The 12,074-nt window shown below is 45.2% G+C and overlaps 1 protein-coding gene across 3 annotated transcripts; it reads right to left on the reverse strand.

Annotated features, from left to right (window-relative positions):
* Positions 1-3,673: 3,673 nt before the first annotated feature.
* Positions 3,674-9,609, reverse strand: SETD9 (SET domain containing 9). Of its 3 annotated transcripts, XM_031609495.2 has the most exons (7): positions 9,471-9,609; positions 8,950-9,308; positions 8,015-8,138; positions 7,012-7,127; positions 5,701-5,806; positions 5,215-5,293; positions 3,738-3,820 (listed from the first exon to the last, which is right to left on the reverse strand). In XM_031609495.2, the coding sequence occupies exons 1-6, from the start codon at positions 9,560-9,562 to the stop codon at positions 5,245-5,247; spliced, it is 846 nt and encodes a 281-aa protein (XP_031465355.1). In that variant the 5' UTR covers positions 9,563-9,609; the 3' UTR covers positions 3,738-3,820; positions 5,215-5,244. The 3 variants fall into 3 exon arrangements, 2 of the variants coding, with proteins under 2 accessions (XP_031465354.1, XP_031465355.1); XM_031609494.2 differs by lacking the exon at positions 5,215-5,293 and having other exon boundaries at positions 3,674-3,820; XR_004169116.2 differs by lacking the exon at positions 5,215-5,293 and having other exon boundaries at positions 3,712-3,820; positions 5,596-5,806.
* Between the last annotated feature and the right edge of the window lie 2,465 nt (positions 9,610-12,074).

The raw sequence follows: 12,074 nt of genomic DNA on the forward strand, positions 1-12,074 counted from the left end.
ACTCTGCATGCTTAAGTTGAACTATCTCTCTGAAATGTTTTTTATGTGTTGTCCTGAAGAAAATGATCATGAACTCTGAAAAGTGCTGTGCTGCTTCTGAGTAATTGCTGCTCCATCAAGCACCAGAATTAGTGCTGAGGCTTCTTAGGCTCAGTGTGCATATTTCTGCAATGACTGGAACAATAAAGCTTCAGGTAAAGAAAGGATTTTTTTAAATAAAGTATACCTGCCTGGAGTGCAGGCTGATTATAAATAAACCAGCAGAAGAGTTAATTTGCCAAGTAATTTAAGGAGCTGCACTTTCCTTTCTCTTCGAGCTAAGAGAAAGAGATGTGAATTGGGTCTTTTCTAATGATAATTGTTAGAAGGTGCAAAACAAAGTACCCAAAAACTCTTTGGTGACAGGCTGAACCTCCCTTCTGCTGGTGATTTGGTGTAAGATTAGTGCCGTTAAACTGGCAACAAAAGAAAAGCCATAATGCCTACACCCTCTCCTTTGCCTTAGTTGTGTCATTCACCTGCTGCCATGTGGGGACATTTGATTCAATTAATGAACCTTACAGAAGAAAACCACCTCCTTTTGGTGTGAAGTACTGGCTCCTGTCAGTGTCATTAGCTGAGGCTCAGAATCAGTAAAGGGAAGGATGAGGCAGCCAGGAGCAGAGCTTCCCCGTATTCAAATGGACCTGCTATAAGAACAGCATCTCCTGAACATGAAAAATGAACGCATCTTGCAGTGTCTCTGCAAGATCCAGTGAGTCATACTGAAATTCACAGCCACCAAACACAGCTCCCTGCTCACTGGCTCCTTCCGTGTCTTATGTGAATCGTTGCAACAGCAGAAAACAAAACAAGGGAAAATCCTCTTTTTTGTTGTTTTTTTGTTACCACATTTGGCAAACCATGGCTCATGGCAGGGTCAGACCAGAAACAGCAGGAAGGACTGAAGGCTTTGAGGACAAAGGAGGAAGGATGGATGAGCGCCAGCGTTCCCCTGTGACAGCCTTCCGCTTCCCAAAGGTGCCGTGCGAGCTGCCTGGCAGCCCCTGTACAAGTCCCAGCTGGCTGTCTTTACATATTTGTACATGAACACATATCCCCAGCATATTTATTATGTAAATACAAGTGCATATGAATGTATTCATCATTATACATACACATATACACCCTTCAGTAGTGCAACAAATTATTACTCTCAGTGCCTATAAACTTGTTCTTCGTCCTTCTCTTTTTGTCAGCAGTTCCTCCAGTGTCAGTGCGTAACTGAGCCACCTCTCTACTTGCACACACCCATGCTTAAGCAGGCTGCCAGGGGTGCCAGAGCTGCAGAGATGGGTGTAACCTGGTGCAAGGCCCTGGGCAGCTCGGCAGCTCCTTCCCCCCTTGCTGCACAGTCGCACGCTGGTCCCTGCGCTGGCTGCAGTAGCTTGGCTGTGAACTGTTGTTTCCCTTAAAGTGAGTTTCTGATCTTAGGCAACTTCTCACTCTGGCAGGCATGTTCCCCTCTTTCTGTGGGCCCGTTCCTCCAGAGCACCTGCAGCTCTCCTGCTGGATTTGTCAGCTCAGCTTCTCTGATTTTCCAAGCATTTGAACTTTTCTGCCATCCCAAATCAAAAGGGAATCCAGGGAGCAACTTAAGCTCTTGGAGAATTACCAATGCAGCTGTTACAAGCTTCACCTTTGGAGTTAAGAAGTCAAAAGTCAGAGCTGTGCTGGCTGACCTTCCTCTTAAGGCTCTGCTGAGACTGGCCTGGTGCCTCTTGCTGGGAATGCCCTGTTAGGAATTCCAATGAGATTAAAGTAATCTTTCAAGAGATAGAGCTCACTGTAATAACAGGGTACTGGCTGCTGAGTGGCCACCCGGAAAATGCTGGTGCTGTACCTGGGATGGAGCAATGCTGGACACAGGCACTGATGGGAGCTGAGCTGGGGAGCAGCACGGCAGCAAGGGATGTGGAGGAGCTTTTGCCAGCAGCTCAGCTGCCAGTGTGCCCTGGCAGCCAAGGGGTAAACTGCAGATGGGCAGGAGATCTCTGAAGGCCCCTTCCAACTTAACTATTCAATTCTATTCTACAGCCACCAGCAGGCAGATAACAATTGCTGATGCCAGTTTCAGACCAGATTATGCTTTCTTACATGTGTGACCTATCCTTAAAGCAGGCTGCCAGATGTCAGTACTTGAGCAAGGAGAAACCAGTGCCACACATCCTGCTAGGTGCCCTGCAGGCTGCGCTTCAGCTCTGCAATCCTGCACTGCTTTGTTCACATCCAGAGTGCAGCCACTTCAAGAAAGCACCCTAAACAAAATAGCTGTAAAACTAAGTTCCACAGTCATCAGATAGGAGCGTAAAACTAAGTTCCACAGTCATCAGATAGGAGCGTACCTTCAGATAATTTTAAAATTATTAACAGGTGTGGATTGAGAGAGCTAAACTAACCTGTGCCCTTGAGCAACAGCATCTCAGCCTGGAGAAACATGAAGAGCGCTGCATTTCTGGTATGTGTACAGCAGTGCTCCCCACGTAACCGTGAACTCTGATCTGCTCAGCTCTGCAGCACTGCAGGCACCCTGGGAACTCCTCTTCTGTACAGACTGAGATGAGGAAGGGGCCCTGTTCAGCAGAGAAGGGGTCTTCAGAGCGATGAGCAATGAGCTGCAGACGAGTTCGCCAACAGCTGACCTGCTACCACACCATGAAGCCACAGTAAGAGCCACCACTGTATCTCAAAGCGGGCACAGGTGAAGGGAGAGGCTCTTCATGACAGCACCACAACCGTATATTAGCAGTTCTGAAAGGTTTCATAAAAGGTTTGGATAACTGCCTGCACTGAAACACCTTCTGAAAGGAAACATGCACCAAAGGGAATGGAATCAACTCCATGAAAACCAGAACAAGAAAACTACTGAGGATTACTTGGGGAACACTTCTTGAGAAGAATAATTTTCAGAAATTGTGCCTATTGTAAGCATGGGAAACAAAACAGAAAAATATTAAAACTGTGCCATGGTGACCACTGTCAATCTTCTTCCTAGTAGGTGGCATGATGCCGTATTTGGATGACGATGAGAACACCAGTGATAGCACACTGATGTTTCGCCTGATGCAGAGCGGTGCTTAGACAGAGCCAAGGATTTCTCAGCCTCACCAATGAGCTGGGAAGAGACGGAACCCACACAGCTGACCCAAACTGGCCCAGTACCCTGCGATGTCCCACTGAACAATAGCTCCAGAGGACTTGGCTGGGAGGCAACCGTTGGTTGGGCAGTGGTTGGGCATCCATCAGCATTACTCATTTTGTATACTATTTTCTGTTTTTTTTTTGTTTTTTTTTTTTCCCCATTCTGCTTCTGTCTTATTATATGGTCTTTATCTCAACCCACAAATTTTAGGTTTTTCCCCAATTCTTTCCCTGATCCTGTTGTGGAGCCTGCAGCATGAAACCATAGCACAGTTAGAGACAACTGTGTAAACTACAAGATTAAATGCCATTAACTTAACATTTTCACTTGCTGCAGCTACTGTGCAGACAGCTGAAAAGCAATAAACGTACAAGTTAGCTGCAAATCCAATGAGATGAGCCTTTGCTACTGCATCCATTGTGGAGAAACTCAGGAAACACAGGCCTGCAGCTTGATTTCTAAATGTTGAAATTACAGCTCATTGTGTAAAAATGCTTATGAAGCTTGAGGTACACAAACAGGATTTTACTGGCAGTTCAAAATTTATTACTTCAATTGACAATAGTGTAGTAATTAGAAAAAAGTTCTTCTCCTTGCTTGATGTCTCTGAGAGTGACAAGCACTACACACCTCAGGTGGCTGAAAAGAAAAGCAAAACACGGAAATACACAATTAGATACCAGGGAGGCTGTGAAAACAACTCTGAAATGTAGGCAAACAGAATCAAAACCAATGCCAAGAAAAAGTGCAGTCAGTGTGGGTATGCAAATAATGTTTCCATTTGCACAATTACTCAGAAAAGAAATGAATTAATCAAGACAGAGGAAAACATATTATGCAGCAAAGTTAATGGAGCAGAAAACACTGTTTTAGATGTGCACACTCACATGAACCAGTTAGCTAAACCCACTCTCACTGAAACAAAACCCAGAAAGACAGATCTGAACTACAACAAGTAACCTGCTGGAATGCACAGCAATGAGTGAACTTTCCATAAACCCCAAGATGAAATCAGTGGCTTCTAAACAGTCTTCTCATAGAACAAGTTAGTAATCTGTTTGAAATTTCCTGCGAGAGTCATTAAGAAAATGATCATGTCCTAGAGCTGGAAAATCTGTTCTAGGAAAGAGGGTACATTCTTCTGAGGAACATGAAAATAAAGAATAGCATCATTCCATATAATCTCCACTGTTAAAAAAGTTAATGAGACCATTCTGAAATAAATTAACCAACATCGAAGATAAACAAATGCTAAGAACTCTTTTACAATAGAGAATTATTTAGAAATTAGATTAGCAGCGTCACTAGAACTGTATTTATCAGCATCAGATAGAAGAACGCACAGAGAATTCCCTTGTAGCTGGGCACCAGGAGAACTGATAAGACGATATTTTCTTGGACAGATGACAAGGAAGACAGCAAATCTGCCCATCATGAAGCAGCCCCATAGCTTAATTTTCCTCACTGTGCTTTCATACTTTAAGTACAAAACCCAGGGTTTCTTAAAGATCGTATCACCTCTTCCTTTACTGGCATTTCTTTATTTATCTGCAGTTTACAAGTGCATATTTAACCTTGCCTCAATAAAGTCTATGATCAATCAGAAGAATCATTTTTCCAATATGCACCATCACTCTCAACACCCAAATCTCAGAGTTTTAAAATAGCAACAGAATTAGAGTAAAAGGCTGAAATGCCTATTTAGTCCTTACACAACCTTTAGATAAAGAGAACTGTGTTGTTCCCACAGGAGCAGCTAGACCAAAAAGGGCAAAATCTTCAGTGTTTAAATTCAGAACCAACATTACGATCAATTCTTCACAGCTTGAAAGATATTCCTGACTGTGACATTGTGTAGGACAGTCTCTTCCACAGAGCTCCATACAAATACTCATCTAATTGTCACTTTTTCTCACAGCTCCAACCAAAAATCTGTCAAAGCTTTCAAAATATTTTAATTTCTAAAAGAGGTGGAATTTCAGCTTGTAACAAGAATGCCTCAATTGCATAATATAACCAGAAGGCATACGTACACCTTTATGCTGCACAGCATTTAATTTGTCTCAGTACAAATTCCTTTTAAATTCCTCAACCGTTCCATAAGAAGAAGACCTGGAGAACAGAGGAGTGAGAAGCCCAAGTCTCAGCAGCCTTAGAAGTGCGTTGATTGGTTGCAGGTTACTAACTAAGTTTGAAACACATACTAAAAAGCCTCATTACTGTTATATAAATGATATACAAGTAGTGCTTAATGGGATTCTGGAAAATCCCACCACAGTGTGTAAGATCACTGCTTGTAAAATAGTGTAGTCAGAGCTATAATGGTCTCTTCTGCAAACATGTACAAAAAAGGAACAGAAAGAATAGTCTTGTTACTTTGAATGAATCTATTCAAAGAGCTGAATCTTCCTTACCATCTTCTCATGGACTAACATTCCCTTCAAACACGTTTTCCTTTTCCACACATGCAGTATGCTTTGATTCACACAAATCTACGAGCTCTTTGACTCACTGCTAACCTCTCTATCTCGTGGCTGTAGACGATGTTTGGAAGATACTGTTTCAGTTCTACAGGAAAATGTCTTGGCACATCAAACTCCTGATAACATACATTGGCTGCTTTTTCTAGAAAAAAAGAAAAAAATTGTTTCTATAATGCTCAGTAGGTCTTAGATGGGTGTAAGAGGTGTGTAAAAATAATAAGTAAATACTGCAAAGGTACCAGATGCTTAACAAAGTCTGAAAAGCACGCCCCTGACGAGAACTACTACACTCATCTGGAGTCCTGCTCTGAATTTGCACAAAAGATACACAACCAGCTATTGAAGGTTGGTTTATCCTCACTACAATAAACAGGATGACTGACTATGAGGATAGATGTGAGGGGTAAAGCACATGCAGCACCAGGGAGAGTTTACAGTGCTGATGATATCTATGACAATATTTACTTATAATGTTTAAAAAAAAGGATCTCGGAGTTGACAAATATTTTGACAAATTATGTTGCAAAGAGAGTCATGGAGAAAATCACTATCTGTGCAGCAGCAAAAAGGGCATTTTCTTTACATGAACGGTGGGCCTAGAAAAAACAAATTAATGTGAGAGCTTTGTCTTCATGCCAGTCAGTCTGTGGCTCATACTCCAGAAACCTTTCTCTCTGTTGCATGGGCAGCAGTTATACTGCAAGCTCTTAAAGCCTCTTACAGGCCAGGTATAGCAGCCGTTACACTTTCTATTCCCCTTGATCATCTGCATGACTCAGCTATTTCAAACCCCCAAAATGTAAGGGCCAACACATACTGCAAGGCAGAAAAAAAATATATAGTTCCCTTCACATCCCACTGCTGTAATACTAATTATTAGAACTTGTACACTCCTTTCTTATGCTGTTCCTCTTAATCTATTTCTTGTATTATCCTGGGCCAAAGTGTACAGAGACAAAAGATGTCACTTCATGTGTGGTTTTCTCAGCCAGTCTGACAGAACGATACTGAGGAACTCAATCTGTAACTCTGTGTACTGCCTCATCCAGAACTCTTTTACCAGATACCCTTTCTCACTGACTTGCATTTTGGGATGCATGCCTTTCACTCTGCTTATCCTCACGGAGACACTAGGGGAGTCAGCAAGAAAAGCTCGTGGATATTTGAAGGGTTGTTGCACTGAAGGATTCTGATGCCTAGATCTCACAGAAGACCTCCCAAACAATCTTCCGAGTGTTTATCTTAAGCAGCATTTCTGCTCCCCATCACCCATCAGTATCTGATTGTGTGCCAACTGCAAACTAATCTATTCGCACACAGACAAAGCCAACCCTTGCAGTAACTTACCGTAGGAGCAGTTGTTCACATACTGTCCCACAGCCAGTGGGTTCTGTGGAGCAGCCGTGAGCCAGCTCACGTCGCTCATCTGAAAGGGGCCAAGCTGATCCCTCCAGCTGCAAGACCTGAAAGGACCCACAGTGTTAACACGTTTCACCACTCCTTCCTTACCACAGGATGTGTGCTTCCACCTGCAGAAACAGCCATCTGGAAGCAGGGGAGAGCAATGCCTTGGTCACACCTTAAAAGTACATTTAAACCTCCCACCAGCATGCAGTGTCTCTCAGACACCAACAGAACAAGTGTGAAAACACCATACCAGAAATGTACATCACACCTCGTCGTCACAGGAAAAGCAATACATACTGCTGATCTCCAAAGTTGTCAAGGCTCATTACAGTATCAACAACAAATTTGTTCTTGGCTTTCAAAGCTGATATCAGCTAGCCCTTATTTTGGGTCTTTTTTCCTTGTGACTAAGTTTATCTGCATGCTGTATTAGAACACAGAAACTGCTCCATGAGAATTCTGCAAGTTGCATTTAAGATGAGCTAGAGAAGTCCAGTCAGCTTCATGCTTACTCCAAATGCCACTGCTCCCTCATGTGCTGCCCATCTGCAGCCCCAACGTGGAGTTGCCAGATTCACCCTTTTGTTGTTAACGAGTCCATATGGAAGCTATTTTTCCCCATCCACTAAGCAGATTTAATTATAGAGAATTTAAAAAAATATATATGCTATGTTCTGTTCCTATTAACTCTTTTCATTATAAGAAACTGTTTCTTTAACATCACTTTCATCAAAATGCTTCTTGCTGGCGTTACAGGTGGGACCCAGGTACAAAACATCACAAGCAGCAGCCCTTACCCTCATGCTGTTTGTTTTAAGAGATACACAGAAGCGGATAACATTTCAAACAAAACTCAAACTACGGTACACCAAGAGAATGGACACTATCTGTACTACCTTTTAAAATTCCATTTTGAATGCCGTTCCCCTATTTGAGTGCTTACCTGTACACTGATCTTGACAGTCCTTTATCGTTCCCATCAATAAGAATACCATCTATGCACCTAAAAATAAACGGATTGCCAAGCGACTGGAAAAAGATGGGCTCGTGCTTTCTGTAGACCGTACCTGTTGCAAGACAGATATGATTATTTCAGAAGAAAATAAGAACAGACCCAGATGTCCTCCTGTACAGTCTCCTCTGCACAGAAACTCAAGAGACACCAGGGGTGTGAGATCAATTCTCCCAGCTGAGACTCTCAGACACTGACTCAAAGCCTCCAAGCATTTAGATACATCTTTCTGCAATAAGAAAGATCTGCACCAGAGGAGATAATCCAAAGGGAAGCCGCTGGAGGAAAGCATGAAGGAGGTCTGTGCAGAGTGCCTGTGAGCGGTACATAAAGCACCACGGCCAAGAGCCCTGCTTCAGAGAGTAACGACAGGATTACAAGTCGTTTTCAGAAACATAAGCAAATAAAGTTCCAAGGAACGAGCAGCAGGAGCGGAGAAGTGCACGTTTGTAATGATGCTTTATGGCAGAGTTCCAGTAAATGAGGGCTTCAGTTTCGTTCTCCAGGAGGTACCTGTCTGCTCACCTGTCAGGATACCTCTGAGCTGTTTTGTCAGGCACACATACAAAACAGAAACCCTAGGGAATTAATCTATACTGCTCAAGCTGTTCCTACACATTTGTGTTTAAAGAATCTGGAACGTCAAAGCCAGACCCGAACAAGGTCGTTTGTTTGATTTTCCTATTAATAAGATTCCCTCCCTCCTCTGACATGCTTTGCTTTCTTCAAAAGCGTACACAGAAATACCCTCACCCCCCCCCAACTCGGCTGTTGTTGCAGAAACAAAACCCGTGAAATAAAAGTCAGTACAGAACTTCGGCATTCCACAGCGAGATGCTTGGGAAAGCCGCGAACTCAATCATTACCGGGATACATGGCCACAAGCGCCCCTTTCGGCACGAAGCCTTTGCTAACGAAGACTCCGGTCCCGGCAGAAAGCAGGGAGCTCCGGTCCCGGGTGACGCTGAACCCCAGCGTCCGGAACAGGACCTCCTCCGGGCTGAGCAGCACCTGGCGGCTCCGCGAGCTCCCAGCGCCCGGCTGCAGCGCGGCGCTCCGTAACTGCGCGTACCTCCGCCCGACGGCGGGCAGCAGGGACAGCGCCGGCACGTGCCGGCCGAAGTCGTTTACCAACAGCGCTGTGAATACTTTCAGCAGCGTCTCTAAGACAATTTCATCGGGGACTATTTTGTCCTGGGAGCTTTCAGGAACGTACCGAAGCGTCCTGTAAAGAAACAAAGAACGCGAAAACCTTATGAGACCGCGCTTTGCTTAAAGAGGATAAGAACAGCTGCCCGCACCGTTGCTGTAAACAAACCCCGGCCCCGGGCATCACAGCTTCGGCCGCGCCTCGCCCCGCAGCGGCCCCTCCGCTCGCCCGCCTCACCTGCGCTGGCGGCGGACGTTGAAGGCCAGCCAGGGCACGAAGCGGTACTTATAGGCGTTCCAACGCCGCCGCAGGCCGCGCAGCACCACCATGCCGGCCCCGCGTCTCCCACATCCGCGCCCGCGCGTGCGGCGCCCGCGCGTGCGGCGCTGCCAATCAGCGCGCTGCAGCGCGGCGATATTTGCATGCGGAGCTGCTATTGGCGGTGGGGCGGGACGGTCAGCGCGCCGAGCGCGGCCTGGCGCGGAGCGGGACGTGCGCGTGCCGGAAAGCGCGGCGCAGTGCGCGAGGGGGGGCGGGCGGCTGTGCGCGTCTGGCCGCAGGGAGGCGGGGCCGTACGAGAGAGTGCACCGCCAGCAGAAGGGATGAGGTGAGCTGTCCTCAGGGGAACGCGAGTCACGAGAAAAGAACGCCGTGCTCTTTGTCGCCTCGTAAAGGACCAAGGCCTCCCCTGACACCGCTCTCCGTGCCCGGGTTGCGCCCTGCGGCTCCTCCGGGGCTCCGCGGCTCCGAAGCTGCCCTGCCTCCACCTCCTGCAGCGGCACGCGGGCTCGGCCTCCCTCCTCTCGTTTGGGGTCCGGTGCCCCGAAACCTGACTTCGGGTGCCGCTCCCCTCCTGCAGCTGTAGCCGTGGGCTGCTGGAAGCCAGGCCGAAAGTTACCGGCAAAAAAAGACAGTGTAGATAGATACTGCTTTCTTGAGAAACCCGTCCAGAGAATGCTGACGAGGAGCTGGCGTTGGGAACGGGGCACAGCCGGGACATGCAGCCCCCACGCCCGAGGTCAAGGTGCTGCCAGACCCAGCAAGAGACAGGCTGAGCCCGCTTCCCATCTCAGAACCGTGCATACATAAATACGTCACCTCTTGCTTTACTCCGTGTGGCCTTCAGGTCTGTTGCTGGCTTTGCACATCTCTTTCGAGAGCAGAAACCGCGCGACGGCGTTTCGCGCACCGAAACGAGCCGGCCAAGTGCAGCGAGAGCCGCCCTCGTGCTCTGTGCCGAGCGCTTCTCTGCCATCTTCTGGGCATCCTCGGCAACGACGCTGAAAACAGCTCCATTCGCCCCTGAAATTCAAAGCCGTGCACCTTAATGGGAGAACAGCACATTGACACAGTATGCTGCGGCTCCTAGAAAAGGCAGATCGTCTATTCACTCAGCAAGGAATGCTGCCCGCTGAGCAGGCGGTAAGGGGAGGTGTGTGTGTGCAGAACAGCCCTGCCTACCTGCAGGCATCTGTAAAACAGCAATTCTAGCATTATTCTCAGCAAATAAACCACAACGAGCATAACTTACTGTTTGCTGCTGGAAGAGCTGAATACAGCTTTTGTAAATGAAGACGTTTGCTGGCAGTAAATGGCAACCCCTGCTGAAGTTGTGGCAGCAGGCAATCCCTGCCGCTCCCTGTCCGTGAAAAAGAATGCATTACACTCAAAACTTATCTGTTACTCAACTTCTGTCATATATTTTCTTTCTTGACACATCAGTAAATGCATTTTCCAGCTTTCCAAAACCGTAATTTAACAGAAGACTGCTGCCAGGTTTTATTGGTGATCTGATGCATCATTCTCTACTTACAGGAAACCACACAAGCAATGAGTAAGAGAGAGACTGATCATACTGATCAATTTTAAAAATACCTGAAAAAAAAAAAAAAAGGAGAGAGGCAGCTGAAACAAGCCCCAGCATTGTAATGTAACTTCATACATGCACACCAGCCCATACTCATTCATATGAGTAATTTAATATTAGGGACCTAGCCTTTCCATATCAGGAGATGTGCGTATAAACAGTGAGGTAGACCAGAAACACTTTATTCATATTGGTAAACTCAAATTAGTTAAATTACAGTCAACGAAAGAAAATTTGTTCAAAAACTTTTATTTACTATAAAGACAAGAACACCAAAATAGGTACAAATTATACTATATAAAATTGGTTCAATGGGGTAAAAACTTTTAATTAAAATATCTTGATATATTTAAAATAACAAAGGATACAATGAAGCCAAATTTCTTAACCCAGAGATTTCTGTAAAATTTGCTTGCACAGTAAGGTGCTAATAGAAGTTAGCCCTTAAGCCCTGGAAATCTTAGGAATCAGACACATAGCAAATATAATTTCATTGTGAAAGTGAACTTTGGTAGAAGAAAATCTATAGGACACCTGAGGTAGTAGAAACTGGAATAAACAGCAGTAGACGTTATTTACAACTTAAGTACCAAATAACATTAAGAACACAAAAAATAATTACACAATACAATTTTCAGTCCAGCTTTGATCCAAAGAAAATAAGAATATTACATCACATCTGCATTTTAAAAACACCACAGTTACCAGCAAGCTGAGGGAAACGCAAACAAACTCAAACAAAATGCATTTGGACAGCTAGAGGCAGTTTGAGTTTGAAATGTGGTAGGCATGGTGATCTACAAAGTAATACTGATTAGCTGAGGTTCATCAGTTTATACAGTTTACAGATCTGCCAGAAACAGTATTAATCTGACAACTGATCTTCCAGTACATGAATTGGCAAGAGTGCATCCTTTAAAGCTTGCACGTAAGAAAGACTTGGAAACAATCTTATTAGAATGAGAAATTCTAAA

Source organism: Phasianus colchicus, chromosome Z (genome assembly GCF_987193195.1).
Source record: "Phasianus colchicus chromosome Z, bPhaCol1.hap1.1, whole genome shotgun sequence".
Classification (NCBI taxonomy): Eukaryota; Metazoa; Chordata; class Aves; order Galliformes; family Phasianidae; genus Phasianus; species Phasianus colchicus.